A 17,521-nucleotide genomic window follows, 5' to 3' on the forward strand; every position below is an offset into this window, starting at 1 on the left:
AATAACCAACCACCTCAACATACGAGACGATAAGAAACCAGAAAAAAAATTGGCACTCTTTTTGGTATCATTAGATTCTAGAAAGTTTTTTCTTCGAATTTTGCAAAAACTTCAAGTGGATAATATATCCTATTTCGATTAGCTAATGACTATCAATCGATTAACAGTTTGAACAAAGAATTAACAATTTTTGAGTTTTGGTTTTCTTTTAGTTTTATTATTTTATAATTTATTTATATAGACTTATGTTTTTTGTTTTTCCATTCAGTTTTGCGTACGCATTAAATACTTTAAATTAATTGAATTGAATTTGTTTTGTTAAACACATACATAAATATATATTTATATATATATATATAGTCAGATATACGCCCGATTGATTGCACGTTGAATTTTATTTTATTTTTAAGTGGCCAACATAAATTGGCCTATTCCCTTTTGTTTGCATTTAAATTATACATATAAACGATACAAATCAACGAAAACAAAATCAAATTTCAAACAGATTAGACTCAAATTATACAAACAAAAAAAGAAAAAAAAAACACAATTAAACGAAAAGTCACTTAAAATTACAAAAATAAAGAAAAATTGCCGCACTAGTCGCAAAGTTTTCTTCCTTTTAGCTTTTCTCACTCTCTCTCTATCTCTATACATATGTATATATATCTTTCGATTTGTCGTTATGCAAACGTATAGTTTTGTATATGGTAATATATATATATATATATAGGCGTATATATAATATATAAATTTATGTATATTATTATGTTTTTATATATATATATTTTACATATTTTCCCACTTGAATTTCGTTCTCTTATGTTTTCTTTCACATTTTAGTTTATTAATTCTGTTTTGTTTTTTTTTTCTTCTTTTTTCTTTTGTTGTTTTGTTTGATTACAAATTTGTTTTCTTAATCTTGCACATTGTTGTTAAACATTTTGAACTTATATCAGAAAAAGCAAAACCTTTATTTATAAAATAAGGTTAAAGTAATTTTTTTTTGTTTGTTTTTCGTTTTTTCCTTTTTGTTTGATTTTCTTTTCACTTCTCTTTAAATATGTATATTAAACAATTATATAAATTTTTAAACAAAAAAAAAAAACTAATACATTTTACGCTTAAATACAATAGCAAAAAAATAATACAATTAAAAAAATGTTTAATGTTTTTTTTTTGTTTGTTGTGGTTTTGTGGGCGTGTAGAGTACGGGGGGGTTGGGCGTTTTGGGTTTTTGTATGCATATAAAAAAATAGTAGAAGAGGAAGGAATTTTATGTTTTGTTTGTTTTTTTTTTTTTGTTGTTGTTAGTTTTCAGTTAACTTTATGTACGTTTCGTTTACATAGTGAATATGGTTTTTATATATATATATGTATATATATATATATATATATACGTATGATTTAAGCTGATCTAATTGCTGTTGTTGTGATTATTCTGATCGACACTATCCATATTGGGCACATAGTCCAGGGCCATCATGCAGGCAAAGACAGTCATTACCATTTTGGGTTTCACCTCGGTTATATCCTCTGGCAGAGCATAGACTCGTGCACCGATTTTACGTGCCATAGATATAGCATATTTGGCATTAGCCAAATTGTCCTGCAAATAAAAATAGAGCATATAAACCAACTATTCTCTCTCTGTGTGTGCGTGTGTGTGTTTAGTTACCTCCTGAGTGCCGCTGGTGCGCACCAATTCATAATTGATGCTGCCTTCTTTGATGCTATCAATCAAATCTATTACAATCTTTCCATCGGCTATGGCTGGATCATTAAAGTTACGTAGCTGCGATTGTTTACCAGCATCGGATAGGCGTGTGTTCACCCATTGTACGATTTCCTTTTCGATAATGGGATTACCCGTATTGGCCAGTCGCGATAATATGGATAAGGTATAGGCACGCATCAATTGCCAAATAAGAGCTATAATTCAGAGTTTTGTTAAATAGAATCAAGTTTTCTTATGCTTTGTTGGAAACTTACCCAATGTGAGTGTGGCATTGCCATCATTTAGATCCTGTCCAGCAATGCCGACCAACGAGAACTTCAATTGTTTGCCCAAATCGACTGCATAATTACAATTCTCTAGCTTCTCCATGAATTTGCGCAATGGCGTGAAACGCTTATGGACACGATTCCAATTGACAATGCCCGGTTTGATGACATCGAACAGCTGAAAGATAACCAGACCATCAGCCAGATCCGAGTAAAGCCAATTTACATGCGGAGCCACACCCATTGAGTTCATCCAATTGCGATAGGCTGCATGGATACATGGAAAACAAGATTAGATTAGCTCTGAGGAAGAGAGAGAATTGAGTTGAATTGAATTGAACTTACTCTTCTCCTCGCGTGTCTCCTCAATGGATTCAAGACCCTCAATTTGTTCGGGCTTATCGAGACCGGGATGATTATTGAACAAATTGGCAACAAACGCCAAATTCAGCTTGTACACACCATTGACAACATCTTGAGATGTAAGGAAGCTACGGCAATTCAATTTGGCCGCCTGTTGGAGCATTATTTCGGCACGTTGTTGTAAATCTGATTCACGCAATGCATCCAAATTTACATCAGCATCGTTGCCAGCAATTTGCTTCAATAGATGCGAATAGATCTCTGAATCGACAATGTCTGATTGGAAATTGGTGCACCGACGGGAAATGCCAGCACGTTCCAAATGATGATTGACCCAACGCAGGAGTATGGCCTCTGGGGACATTTTCATAAGATCCTCGAGCCTCTCATTATCAAACAGGAGGCCAGCCAAGCCCGGACAGCTGTCCAGTGTAATGTGACTGAATAGACCAATTCGAATAATCTGCCACAGAAGGCCCAATACCAAATGGGGTTTGCCCTTGGTCAAATCATGGGCATCAATATTAACAATATTGCAACCGATTGCTTGCGACGACACCAAAGCCAATGTTAAATTCTCAAATTCTCTGTACACGGTTAAGTTTTTCTTATTTATGGCTCGCTCATCAATGGTATCGGGGCAGGAGTGATTGATAATCTTGCACAGCAAGATGCCATCCTTAATGGATTGATACAAACGTTTGCCCTCCGCATCGATGGGCAATAAATGTTGCAAGTCCTTATCGTGTCCCAAATTCGAATTGATCCAATCGGAGAAGGCCAATTGCTCTTCCAAGCGCACCGAATGTGTTGTACCCTCCGATGAGATGCTCGACATGCCCCCCAATGTCTCCAGATTTTCTTTTTTCGATACAACGGTCTTAAATGTGCTGGCCACATCCTTGCTCTTCAAATCCAAACAGAGTGTCTCGAATTCTTCCAAATTTAATTTACCCTGATGGGCTGTACGCTGTTTGTTCTTGAACTCATCGATCATCTCACGCACCTGATAGCCGGCCAGCTTAAAGCCCACCTGATTGAGGGCATCCTTAAGCTCGTGCAGATCAATAAAACCATCCTTGTTGGCATCCAACTAAAAACCCAAAAGAAAAAAGAAAAAAAAACCAAATAGAAATCGTATGAGTAATATGTTTAAACTTTAAAGTGCTATGAGTAATCGATTCCATCGCTGCTGGTCATCGTTTTGATTTCTCGATCATTGATGAAGATGATGATTCATATTATTTAAAGGAAAAATAAAGACCGAACTAAAATTTATTCCACACATTCCACAAATTACATATTTCTACATATGTATGTATGTATATATAGTAGATAGATAACTTATGCAAATTGCTTAAAGGGGTGGAAGGAACTCCCTAAAGAGCGTTAGAGCGAGAGAGAGAGAGACATAGACAGGTAAAGAGGGGAAAACAAAATGCTTATCAGAATGCTTATATTTTGAATACAGTTTTTCCATCGCTTTCAATTGACTCACATTCTCACATTTTTGTTAACAAAGATTAAAACTGTAAATAATTGACTAAAGGTCAAGTTCTTTTTGCTTCTTATGATTTCTTAAGAAAGCGAACTACTTCACAAAAAATCTATATTTATACAGAAGAAAATTGCGAACAGCAAAATGAAATTCCCTTAATTATAATTGGGCAAACAAACGATTTTGCGATAGTGTGAAAAAAAAGAAGAAAGAAAAAAGTTCAACCGATGGGGAAATGGGTGAAATGGGATGGTGGAGAGAGAGAGGTAGTAGAGAGGTCGGTCGGTGGGTCGAGAGGTTGCTTAATGGGAATATTGTGTGGAATTTATGTTTGGTTTGCGGCTCTTTTTCTTTTCCCCTCTCTCTCTCTCTCTCTCTCGCCCCCTCTCATTGTTGCTTCCAGCACCGTTTGCTACGGCGTTTTGTCGATAAGATAAAGAAAAAAACCGAATCGAAAATAGCTGCAGATTACGTATATGGTAATGATATTTTTTTTTTGCTTTGTAGGGCGGCAAATGGTAGAGAGTGAGGCGAGGTGGTTTGGTTTCAGGTGGGTTGGTAGTTTGGCGATTGGGTTTTCACCTCACCTCATCTCTAGGGGTATGTGTGTGTGTGAGTGTGTGTGTGTGTGCGTGGTATGGTCCTTGGCTAAAATTTTGATAAGCATACATATGACTGACATCTAACGGAAGTAATGATGATGGGGTCAGTTTATGCGGCGCGTGCACTTTATCAAAGGTGTTTCTCTCTCTCCCTCGCTCCCACTCATATGTCTGGATGTGTGTGTGTGTGTGTGAGTCTTATCGATTAAGAAAACAGTCAAGAATGAAATCGTTATAATGATTACGTGAGTTTTTTCTTGGTGGTCATAATAATGTTGTTGATGATGATGATGAAGTTTAGTTGGTTAGTTACATCAGGCAAAAGTTCCTCCAGATTCTGCTTGAATTCCTCAATGGTCTCGTGTTGATCAATATTAATAATATCTGCCATTTTGTTCGGCTTTTTTTATTTCTTCTTTTTGGCACTTAATAAACACACAAATTTATATAAACAAAAAAAAAAGTGATTTGCGCGCACACACACACACACACGCACACGCACGCACGCGATCGTTGTTCAAGGGAAAGAAGAAGAATTTACTATTGGTTATTGAAGAAATTTAAACAAAATAACGGATCAGAACCGAACAGAGCACCATACGACAAGCAAATGAAACCGTTATAAACGACTCCCCCAAGAATGTGAGAGATGGAGCGTATTTGAGTGAGAGCTTTAGCGACAGCTAGACAGAGAGAGACAGACAGAGACGGAGAGAGAGCGCGCGAGAATGTGTAAGGATTGCTTTCTTCTTCTTTAGTATTTTAACAATCTGGCAACTGTTCTGCCCTGGCCAAGCTAAAACTGAGTACTAACCGTACGCCTGCCGCATTGCGGACTATTTATGCCTTTCTCTATTCAATACAAAAATCGAACAATGAATGAGAATTTCGAATAGTGTTATCAGTACAAAGAGTCGAAAGAGTTTTCGTTTTTCCACAGAAAATCAAAAAGAGAGAATGAGAGTGAGAGTGGGAGAGAGAGAAAGAGAGAGAGACACCTTCGATTTGTATTTGCAATGAAGCCGCGTCATCATTCGATTACATTAGTCCTGATTCATCATTATACCTGGCTAAAATTCATTGTCTTTTTTCTAAAATAGTTTCAAGGAGAAATCCCGTTTTCAAGTCATATAAGTTCTCAGGTATACATATGTATATATATATAATATATTATATATATGTGGAGTATGGTCAAATTTTTTGTATTGTGATAAGCAAACACCTTGCTCCACATCAGTTGTCAATATCGGGTCCCGCTCTCAAGTGCTCTGCGCCGTCGCTCTCAGATTACGTTTTGTTAAGGTTGGTGGTTATTTTTTGCAGAACGAAAAGGGTTGTCACGGGGACAATTTGTGGCAACCCTAGGAGAAGAGAGAGAGAGAACGAGAGAGCTAGCGTTTGTGGGGGACACGACATTTAAACGTAATTGGTTTTTTAATAGTCATTATATCAGCGCTAGTGGAATTATGTGCCAATTGGTATTTGTTAACTTATGTCTTGTTAAACATAAATTTAATTCGTTTACTTCATACATACACACTCACACACACATGCACATGCACACACACACACTTGTACACCTTTTGCAAAAAAAAGAAAGAAATGATAATGAAAGAACTTTTTTGTATGCGATAAAACCATGGCGTCAATCGGCATTTACTCACTATTAGTTAACCCCTTTCTTTCTGACACTCAATGGTTTTTAATGAGTAATTCTTTTAGTTTAAATACAAGTGCATATCTCCATATAGTCCGTGCATTATGCACTTAATGTACACATGTTTATGTGCATATGTATTTGTTCAAGCCTCTCCTCCTTATCCCTTGTCACAATATTTGCAATAATAATCAATTTTTTTTTTTGCCCATACAAACAGCTGTGCCAACTGAATCACTTTGTTGTTGTTGTTGTCATTGTTGCTGTTTCTCAGAAAGTTGCATAATATCCCGTATATAGTTAAATTAATCTACATACTTCTCCCTCAATGACAACTATAAAAGGCTCTGAATCAGATGGAAATCAAAACGAGGATGAGCAATCGAAAAAAGGCTTTTTTTGGACGAGAGAGAGATCGAGTGAGAGTTTCAATAATAAAAGGTTTCAAAATTCTTCATTATTAACAGTGAAAAGTTAATCGAAAAGCTCTTAGTGTTCTCTCTACTACTTCGTCTATACGACCAAACCACTTGGGAATTATAACTTGGAGAGAGCAGATACCAGATACAATGGAACCTGGTTATAACGACGCTCAAGGGATCGATTATTTTACTTCGTTATACCCGGAAGACGCTCTAACAGAAAGGAGCTAAAACAAAATAACACAAATCCTAAAAAAATGTATAAATTCGGCTCTTTCTGTTTCCTTCAGCTGCATTGCTAAGGTGACTGCTACTTTGATAATTCGACAGCTAAAAGAAAAGAGAGTAGTGGGCGTAAGAACCTTCGAGTTTTACGGAACATCGCCATATCTGGTTGAATTAGGCAAAAATATCGTCACACTAAACCAACTCATTGAATTTTCGCTATAACCGGATGGACGCTTTAAGCGGAGTCGGTTTAACCAGTGCCGGATTAGCCATATATGTATGTATGTATGTATGTACATATGTAGCACAACTAAAAAGTTTATTTACTGTTCATCCATTTTTTAAATTGACGAAAACTTTACTTTAAAAAGTCTGAAAATTCATAAAAATTCTTAACGTAAAATACGTAGCGTCTTCCATTTACCAGGAATATTTATGTCCTATCCATTTTGTTAAATTTCTTAGTTATATTTAAACAAACTCCTTAAATTATGTTATTTAATTATCTCTTTTTTATTTTTGTAGATCTTAATGCCTCTATTATATAGTCTTAGATAATAATAAAATGAATTCTTGAAATTTAAACTAGTATGAAAAAACACTTGTTAAATCCTTTGTCCTTATGCCTAGATATGCATATTAAGATTAATGATATATCACTTCATTTTATCTGGCAGAGTCTTTCTAGTAGAAACACAATGATAGTCAGCACAAAAGTCAAATGTTTAAGCTCAAGTATAATTATAATTATGTTGTGCGAAATGTTTAAACATTTTTGTTGTTTTTTTTTCTCCTCCTCTCTAGTTTGTGTGTGTGTGTGTGTGTTAATGAACATTTTGTCATTTAAAAGTTAATTTACAGCAAATGAAGTTCATTAGCTGAAGCCAACACGGAGAGAATATGAGAAGCTTGAATGAAGGGGGAGGAGAGGGGGCGTAGGGGAGACTAGAAATGGGAATTGGGAATGACTAAAGAGGCCAAGTTAAAGTTGTATTTAACGGCGTTTCGTGACACGATTACGTTGCGCTGACGTAAGCATAATAACCCTCCTCTTTCTCCTCTGTCTTTCTCTCTCTCTGATATATGGAAAACCTGTGACACATTATACATAAACCCATATGTATGTATGTATGTCTGTATGTAGGTACACTACTGCAATGTCACCTGGTTTAGGTAACAACAGAAGACTTTTGTTTTTCATTTTATCTTCTTTTTTTCGGTTACTTTCGTTTAACCGGTTTTTCTAAAAACAAAACTCCTATTTCATATGCTAAGCACGCAGTTTTTCCACTACCCTACATACCTTAGCCACCATTTCTCTCTCTCTTTCTCTGTCTCTCTCTTTTCCTCTAATATTTATGTATGTACGTGTATATATCTCGATCGGTATGATAATGCCATAGTGCAGCAGCAGCTTTTGTGTGGCTGCGACCTCGACAACAATGGCAGCATTACATCAACATCAACATCAATGGCAACAAAATGGATCCACCGCTGATTGGACGTGAGTCAACAACAACATTTGGAAACATGTTAATCAACATTGTGGGGGAGGGGGAGAAGTTCACCTCCCCCGCTCACTCTCTCTCTCTCTCTCTCGCAAACAAACTCTTCAAATATAGTCAAAGGAAATCAATTTTGTACAACAAAAATTCATAATGACAAGTGATAGAAGAAGTATAGGCAAATAGTTGCTTACCTTTTGTTTTTTATTATTAGTTCTTTTAAGTTTTTTGTCTTTATTTAAACAACCGACAAAAATAACGAAAACAAAGTGTTCTAACAATATCAAATGTTTACTTTTGACAAGTTTAACAAATTATGCCTATGTATGTATACTATTATTATTTTTATTTAATTGTAAAAGACAATTAATTCTAATTTACAAAGGCCTTCAGGCTAACCTATATATACTTTTTTCCTATTATGTTTAAGAAAAACTCTTCTAAAATTTATTTTAAAATAGTAAATACTCTCCCAATTAAAAGAAAATATAATGTAAAATTTATATTATTCAGATTTAGTTTGGCAATTAATAAATATGATTATGGAACTTTTAACAATTAATAAAATAAAATATGATTGTGGAACTTTTTTATTCAAAATTTTTAGAAATATAATTTAGTTTCTCTTACAACGGTTTTTTTGAGCTCAACACTTTTAATTCGCAACTAGTTGAAACATAAATAAAATTGTAAGCTTTTGTAGATTTCGATTAAAGTCAAAGAAAACCACAAAAAGAATTGAAAGTTAGTATTAAAAGCTATCATAAAAACATTTTTTTTGCGAACTTAATTTTCAATTTGTTATTTATTGTTATTTATTATTGTGTACTAAAGTAAAATATTAATATTATTAAAAAGTTTAATCTATAAATGTCAAAGGTCGAATTTTTAACTATACAACTGAATCTTTTTTTGTAAAAAAAAAAGTTAAATCGTTGGTTTTTGGCGACCTTTTTGATCGTTTTTTTATTTCTTTGTGGTTTTCCCAATACATATATTGGAATTAAATAAACTCTGCAAGGATTAGTTGAAAAGTAATAAACAAGTCCGTTTTTCTATACTTTGTTTAAGTATTTTGCCATCATAAATTATAAATCTTGAATGGAATGCTCTGTTGATTTCACCTGTTTCATTAGAGTACATAGTAAATACATTTCACTGATTACAATATTTTTCGTTTGAAACTGAAACAAAAAAAACACATTTTTTCAAATGAGACTTTTGTCGCCTGGCTAAAAGAGTCAAACGGTGTCATTGCGGTTGAGATTGTGTTTCGCCTGGTCTGCCCCGCCCGCTGCTGTTGCTGTTGTTGCGAGTCAATTGAAATTTGTAACACGTACAACACAAATTTGACTCTATGCCTTGTTGTGTTTCGTGTCTATGTCTGTCTGTCTGAGTCGAGTTTAGTTAAGAGTCAAGAGTTAAGTTTGAATGTAATAAATTTTTATGTAGAAATTTGCAATGCGAACGACCGTATAAGCAGGTCGCAGGAAGCGGGGGGCAGGGGGGCAACATAGGGCAGGGCGACCACAAACAAACAAACAAAGATAAAAACAGATATGAGCAATGAAACGAACAAAGACAGCATAAACATCAAATGCTAAGTAAATTGTATAATCAGCACTGTGACACATATCCGTTAAATAGACAAGGGAGTGCAGGGGGAGGTAGAAAGGGCGGGAAGGGTGGTGGGGTTTGCCCAATTGATGGACTTTGCGAGGGCATGTCTTGAACTATCGCATAGTCATGCCGGACAAGACATTGTAAAAAGAAAAACTTGTACGAATAAAATATTGGATTTTTTTTTTATATACATATTTATTTTGTTGTTGTTGTCGTTGTTGTGCTGTTTCTTTTGCCCAAGGCGTGGCCACTCGTCGACTGATTGCAAGTACATTCATTTATGTTTGTACGTGCATATGTATGTACATATGTATGTACATATGTATGTACATATGTATGTATGTATATTTATGTGATATATGAGACGACTTCCATTAGTCACAAGGATAAATTACAAACGTGTGACTCATTGCCGGTCACTTACTAATCACTAACCGTAGTGAAAAATGATCATTTAGTTAGTTGGGGTTTGTTAATTAGCAACATTTTTATTTTACACTAAACGAAATTCTCATTTGAGTGTCCGTGTGTGTGTATTTAAATCAAGTCACAAAGTAAAGCATTACTTTAAATTAATCAAAAGATTGTAATGCAAGGAAATGACTCTCTCACCCTCACCCCTTTGTTTTAAGTAAAAATTGGGCGGATCGGACCACAATAATATATGTATGTATGTATATATAAAGTGCTGCGTGGAGAATTTCCAAACGTTATAGAGAAATAGTGAGAAAGAAAGGGAAGAGAAAAGATAAAGTTTTAGGTACTTTCTAAAAGCCTACGTCGGGGTCACCAAAAAAGTTCATCTTCAAGTTCCTAATATTACCATAAAATATATTTTCGAAATGTCTCTCAAAATGTCATATATATGCTGAAATGTCTCTCAGGAAGAGATCCTTAATGTGTGGGAACTAGTTTTTTCACTAACTTGTTGCTCATGGTTGGGGAACTAGTTCATTTAAAAATTATTCACTTGTTGCTAAAGAAAAAGGTTCTGCAGAATTTAATAATCAATGAAGCGTTTGTTTTTTTTTTTTTTTTGGTCGTCCCCTCTTAAAATGAAAAACACTTTAACGAATAATTGGGAAGGGACGTGATGACCAGTTATTTCCAGTTCATTTGGCAGCCGTTGTGCTGTGATGTGATCTCTGTGTGTGTGTGTGTGTTGTTGCTGTTTTTCCTATAGTGTGTAGGTGGTGTTGATGAGCATTTAGTTATGCTTGATTCAGCAATTAAACGAGAGAGAAATAAATAAATGATCAAAGTTACATCAGGTGAGGAGAAAGCACGCGACCAAAAAAACCACGTTGTGTGAAAGCTGCCAATGTTGCACTTCATTATGACAAATTTACAGTTAATCAGCGACAAAAATACACACACACACGCCGAGGTGGAGCCGTTACACTCGAGCAAATATTGGAAATGAGGCATTAAATCATTCAAGTCTCTGTTAACCATAATGTCCCCCATCAGCACCTCCTCCTCCACCCGCCCACTCTCACCCATCTCACTCACTCACCCATATACATATATATATATGCATGTTAAGTAAAGTGAAAACTCAAAAATGGCAAAAATTGATAATAATAATAATAAATTTAAAAAAATCAAAACACACACACACAAAAATAAACGTTGTCATCTCTCTCTTGGGGTAAACGAAAAAGGTAACTGGCCAGCAAAGTTCAAGAAACTCTGCACGCAAAACAAATACAAAACACAAAACGAAACCAAAAAAAATATATAACGACAAAACGAGAAAATAAAAAACAAAAAAAATCAAACGTTAAGTAAACTTTTTGCATAAGGACACAAATGACAAGTGGCAACATTGCAGCAAAAGATGTGGAAGCAAGCTGGCCTATGCAGCTGCAACTTATCGCAACGCATTAAATACACTTTCACTAGCTCACCAAGCGTCGCACACTGGGGCAAGCAACCGAAATATACAGGCGCCAGATGGAGAGGGAGAAGGAGATGGCTTAGTTTAACCAATACGTCGGGGTCACCAAATACTTAAAATACTCAATGTTTCAACTAATCGTTTTGAAGATACTCCACAATCCTAGACATTCTATATATAAACAATGCTTACAAACAAAAACAAATAGTAGGAACAAAGCAAAGAACTTAAAATCGTCTTTTATTTACAAGAATAAGATTTTAATTTCAATAATTACAAGCTTCCAATAAGAAAACATGTAATTTCCAAGCACTTCTAGTACTAAGTCGATGAAAACTTGTAACAAATATGTTTCCGAGTGGCAAAATATTCACATATATTAGTGTTATAAAGACTCTGCTGTTAAAATGATGCATTTAAGGGTTGAACCTACAATTTCACATACGTCGGGGTCACCAAAAACTTTTTACTTCAGTTATATTCAACAAAACGCTTTAAGAAACTCCACCACAAAGGCCATGTGAATTCTTGAAATGTCTTAATGTCTCACGACACTTCATCACGATGAATGCTGAATAAATTCCACGATCAATCACATGGAAAATGATATCATCGTAGAGAAGTACAGTGCGTTTCGACGTTTTAAGTGACAATTTATATGTATGTATATTGAAAAATCTTTTGCAAATGCAGTACAAATAGAAATAAAAACAAAAATAAAAATAAGAAAATTGGGACAGAGACAGACAGAGAGAGGGGGAAAAGAAATGCAGCAAATGTTGAGGGCGCTTTTATGGAAATGCAAAGTATGTTTAAGTGCATAAGTAGCTTTGCGTGTGTATGTGTGTGTGTGTGTGTGTGTGTGTGTGTGTGTGTGTGTGAGTGTGTGTATGTGTGTCTTCGTCCTCGGAATTCTCCACCACCACCTTATGGCACTTAAAATGCACTTGAATGCACAATGATGATGATAAAAGCCAAGCTGCTGCAGATATGTGAATGGGAACAGCAACAACAACAACAACACAAGCAGGCAGGCAGTTTGAAGGGAAGGGATGAAGGCAACGGAGAAACTGGGGAAAGACCTAATAAACGCAGGCAAATGAATTATGTGCCTGCACACAAAAACATGCAACACAAACAACAACAACAACGGCAGTCCCGATAAACCATAAAAATACTGTATATACATACATATGTATAATATTCCTCACCAGCACTTTGGCTTCATCTACACACCAACCCACACTACACACTACTTACTTCATCGTTTGGCTGCCACTCACAAAACAACAACAACAAAAATGTGCGGCTTTGCAGCAATTAACACTGACACTCCCACGTAAAAATAACCAAAAAAAAAAAAAAACAAACCGAAACATAAACCAAAGACAGAATACAAACAACAAAAAAAACCTCTCACTTATGTGGGTGTACATGCATATGTATGTATGTGTTTAGGTACTTACATATATCTGCAAAAGTGTGGCAGCTCTGTTTTTGAACATATTCTTATATTTTCTGTTCCCTTTCCCTGTTTATCCCTGTAGGCGCATTTGAAATCTCTTGATATGAAACTTGGTATTTAAGCTAAATGTACATATATATTAACTGGATTAAGATATGATATGAAAATCGTCCGGATTGACCCTCTATATTTTTAGGTACTAAACGAAAAATCGACCATGGATCTTTATGAAATTTACGGGTGTGATAGTTTTCAATAAGAAACATTACATCCCCAAATTTCAATAAGATCGTATAAATGGAACAACCTGCAGAGCCGTTTCAGCAGCAAGTAGCCAGAAAGAAAGAAAAGCCGGAAGAAAAGTCGTTGATGGCTGTACCCTTAAAATTTCCCAAGTGTTTAATGGATTTAAGAACATCTACTAATGTCTATGAAACCTTTCGAGAATGTTCCTAGACATTTGGCTCGTCCTATTAACTGATTTTATGACACTTTCTAACCCTCGGAATGACGAATTGCATGTGCATATCGATAAGCCAAAGCTTTTAGGACACTTTCATGGGAGAAAAGTATTGTCTGTTAATGAAATTATTATAGAATTTACTCTTCGATTAGCGTATATATGTATGCGGAACTTGCTGGCACTTAGTCGCTTAGTCATTTTCTTTCGTCATCGTCATCGTCAGTTCAGTGTCAAATCGACATCGACAGTCAGAGAGATGGCTGATTACCAGCAATAACAATGCAAACAGAAAGCAGCTTTTCAAGTGTCAATCAGTGCAATAAATGTGGAGAGATCACAAAAGTCCGCCCACACTTTACTCAATCTGATTTCGCCCACAGAATCACATCACTTTATCCATCCATCCACCCAGCCATCCATCCATCCATCCATCCATCGGGCATTGTGCTAAATATATGTACTATATGTTTATCCTTATATTTTTTTTCTCTTTTTTTTTTGGATTTTATCGTTATGTTTGCCCAAGCATTTTCATTTGCTATGCCCCATATACTTAACAATGCCCCCGCATTGTTAAACCATCAACAGAGGAAGAAATCGGAGAAGGAGGAGGGGAGGACCGGAGCTGCACCAGAGCTAAAGCTAAAGCATAAACACAATTGCAATCAAGCGAATTTGATTTTTATGATCTGGCAGCAAAAAAAAAAAAAAAACACTTAAAGTGTTTTTCCCCCCTCCTATTTCCTATTTGGCCCTAAAAAAAAAAGAAAAAGGGAACACGTCTCTTAGTAACTTTGCCCAGATGTTTGCAGGCACTTCAGATCAAGGGCATGAGTTCTTAGGAATTTGTTTTAAAACAAGGATATTTCAGGAGCAAATCGAATTGTACATAATATAAGTATAAGGGCTCTTCTGAGTTACTTTCAAGCATTTTACTTTCATTTTATTAGTTAGAGAATCGTTAAGTAAAACGAAAAAACCAAAAGAAGCTAAAAACCTTTTAAAAATTAACAAATTTAAGTTAATATGCTGGTTGGCTGGCCACCTGAATGCATGACAAGAAAGAAGAAAAAACGAAAACAAAACACACACACACACTCTCACACACAACAATTGCAAAACTATTCAAATTAAACTAAAATTGCCCGTTGTGGCCGCTGCCCCCTTGAACCAGACGCAAAACCAAGTAGTAAATAATTCGCAGTTGTTTTTTGAGCTTACAGTGGTCAAGAAATCAAAAAAAAATTGTAATATTTTCATAACTCGTAACGGTAAAACTTAAGTATTAATTTGTGAATTGTTTTGAACTTGTTTTTTAACTAAGACAACAGTAAGGAAAAATGGGTGAAAACCTTGAAAATCGATTGTTCGCAAGATTTTATTCGATAGACTTTTTAAAATCAATATTAATTATATTCTTTCATTGCTTAACGTATTAATTTGTCTACTTAGATCTAAAAAATTCAACCGGAAACGATTTGAGAATGAATCTTTTAATTTTCACGTGAAGAAACGTTTGGAAAAAACAACCGGAAACGATTTGAGAATGAATCTTTTAATTTTCACGTTAAGAAACGTTTGGAAAAAACAAATTTAGGCCTCCATATATTGAATATTATTATAAATTTTTGTAAACTTTGTTATAAATATTCTTAACAATCTCTGCACACAAAAAATTGATTTCAATTTACCGTGTTTTTGATTTTCCGTGCCGTATAATCGGAGTCTAATTGTTTATTTATGTAGTTCTAACTACCCATTTTTTTTTAAATCGTAGTTACGTCTTTTCTAGAGATCTCAAAAACTTTTATTTTTTGAAGGAATTCATTTTTGAAATACTCTTCAAAGCTATCTTAATACATATAGAAATCTTTAAAATAAAAAATTCTGATTTGTTCTGAGGAAAAAATGTAAAAATGAAAAAAAAACTAGACGTAGAAAGTATTTCAAGCCAGCGACCTGACTTAATCGGTAGTGGAACACTGTGCCAGGAATCTGTTTGCTAGAAAGATGTAGTTCTCCCCCTCCCCCATTTTCCCCCTTTCAAGTCAGAACTTGGCTTAGCTGAGACTGTGACTGTGACGCTGATGACGACGACGACGTAGTTTTTCACGCTCTCCACCAAGTGGCTTGACTTTTTTTGCATCTGTGTTTGTAGCATCTGTATCTGTGTGTGTGTGTGTGTCTCTCTCTCCCTGTCGGTCTATGTGTGTGTGTGTGTTTGGTTTGTGTTTTATTTTAAGCAGAAACTGGTTTTTCTTTACTCCAACCTCCACCTTCTTCTCCATCATCATCATTATCATCATCATCATTAACATGGCAGTCTTTTACGTGCCGTTTTTTTTGTGTTTGTCATACATTTTTTTTTTGTTGGAACTTATTCAAATATGATTTTTGCGAATTTCGGTTGAAATTTAACATTTAAGTGAAAGACGATGGGTTTTTTTGTTGGTAGTGGTATGGGGAGGGTTCGAAAAGCCGTGGAGGGGGGCGTTGGGGGGCGCGCTATTAAGCTTAGTCATACTTTGTTATGCATATACATACATACATACATATGTAGACAGGGTTTGGCAAAGTCTACAATTCTAATCTAGACACCCTGTACACAAAAACACACACACACACACACACACATATACACACACAGAAAAGGGCAGCGGCATTGAACTTGAGCTAAGAGAAAATGCGTCTGCGCGTAGCTCCCCTCGCCCTACACATCCAAAGCAGCCCCCAAAAGAAGACAGCGGCATGGTGACAAATTTGCATTGCAAACTTCAAAAGGGGGCGGAGGCAGGGCGTGTGCTGCAGTTTCTTAGAATGGGGGGAGGGGGGCTGGGTTAAATTGTGTCATTAAAATTTTCCAAGAAAATCACAACTTTCTTCTCATTTCTCCCCCACTAGAGTCTGGCTTGTTCATATCTATTTTTTGCCCCCAGACACTTCCTTTCCCTCCCTCTCTCTCTCTCTCACTCACTCACTTGCCTAACTGTCTGCCCTTACAAACAAACATGCTCACACACGCAAAGCAGCGAAATGTGAGTGCGTGTGTGTGTGTCCTCTCTTCCTGGGGGGTTGATTTTGCAAGGCCAACGTTGCAGTCGCTGTCGCCGACAACGCGTCGCTGCTGACGACGCCCACATGCACCGGTTAACGGACCCAGCTTCTTCCTCTTCTTCATCTTCTTCTACACTGCTACTTCATTATCATCTTCATCTCACTTGATTTTTTTTTATGACTCATGCAATTGGCATTTTGTTTTTGCCTCTTTGTTGTTTGTTTATTTGTTAAATGTTTAATCGAGTTCTTGTTCTTCGACTTACCTCTGTGAATTTCTCTTTAATCTCGGCCTTTTCATCAATGGATAAAGTTTTTGTAAATTTATTTAGTGTGGCCATTTTGTTGTTGTAGTTGTTGTTGTTGTCGCTTTCTTAATATTTAAACAAATGATTCGTTTAATAAATTAAAAAACTTTTGTCGCCTGTCGGCGTTTTTCTTTTGTTTCTTCTCTTCTCTTTCTTATTGTTTGCCGCGCGCACTTCTTTTCTTTAGTGTGTGTGTGTGTGTGTTTGTTTGGGTGTGTGAGTGTGTTGCGGAGACACTTTCTTTTTACTATTATTATTATTAATTTATCGTTTAATTGCTATTTAAATTTATAGATACTCTTGTTGTTCTTCTAAGCCCGACACACACCAACAACAAAGCAACACACTATTCGTTATTATTATTATTATTACAGTTGTTTGTTGTTATTATCGTATGCACTTTGGAAAACAAAACAAAAATTATCCAAA

General features: G+C 35.5%; 1 protein-coding gene across 2 annotated transcripts; it reads right to left on the minus strand.

The window, feature by feature from the left end:
• Positions 1 to 1,271: 1,271 nt before the first annotated feature.
• LOC6649128 (plastin-1) lies at positions 1,272 to 17,147 on the minus strand. 2 transcript variants are annotated; one of them, XM_023179220.2, is made up of 5 exons: positions 17,051 to 17,147; positions 2,350 to 3,460; positions 1,993 to 2,271; positions 1,679 to 1,932; positions 1,272 to 1,609 (listed from the first exon to the last, which is right to left on the minus strand). In XM_023179220.2, the coding sequence occupies exons 1-5, from the start codon at positions 17,123 to 17,125 to the stop codon at positions 1,418 to 1,420; spliced, it is 1,911 nt and encodes a 636-aa protein (XP_023034988.1). In that variant the 5' UTR covers positions 17,126 to 17,147; the 3' UTR covers positions 1,272 to 1,417. The 2 variants fall into 2 exon arrangements, with proteins under 2 accessions (XP_023034988.1, XP_002071258.1); XM_002071222.3 differs by lacking the exon at positions 17,051 to 17,147 and adding an exon at positions 4,781 to 4,888.
• Between the last annotated feature and the right edge of the window lie 374 nt (positions 17,148 to 17,521).

Source organism: Drosophila willistoni (genome assembly GCF_018902025.1).
Source record: "Drosophila willistoni isolate 14030-0811.24 chromosome XL unlocalized genomic scaffold, UCI_dwil_1.1 Seg141, whole genome shotgun sequence".
Taxonomy (NCBI): Eukaryota; Metazoa; Arthropoda; class Insecta; order Diptera; family Drosophilidae; genus Drosophila; species Drosophila willistoni.

Coding starts and splice junctions, on each gene's coding strand:
- LOC6649128 (XM_002071222.3), bottom strand. CDS start 4,858: ATGGCAGATATTATTAATATTGATCAACACGAGACCATTGAGGAATTC. Junction 2,272..2,349: donor GGAGACACGCGAGGAGAAGA/GTAAGTTCAATT, acceptor GTATCCATGCAG/CCTATCGCAATTGGATGAAC. Junction 1,933..1,992: donor CAATGCCACACTCACATTGG/GTAAGTTTCCAA, acceptor TCTGAATTATAG/CTCTTATTTGGCAATTGATG.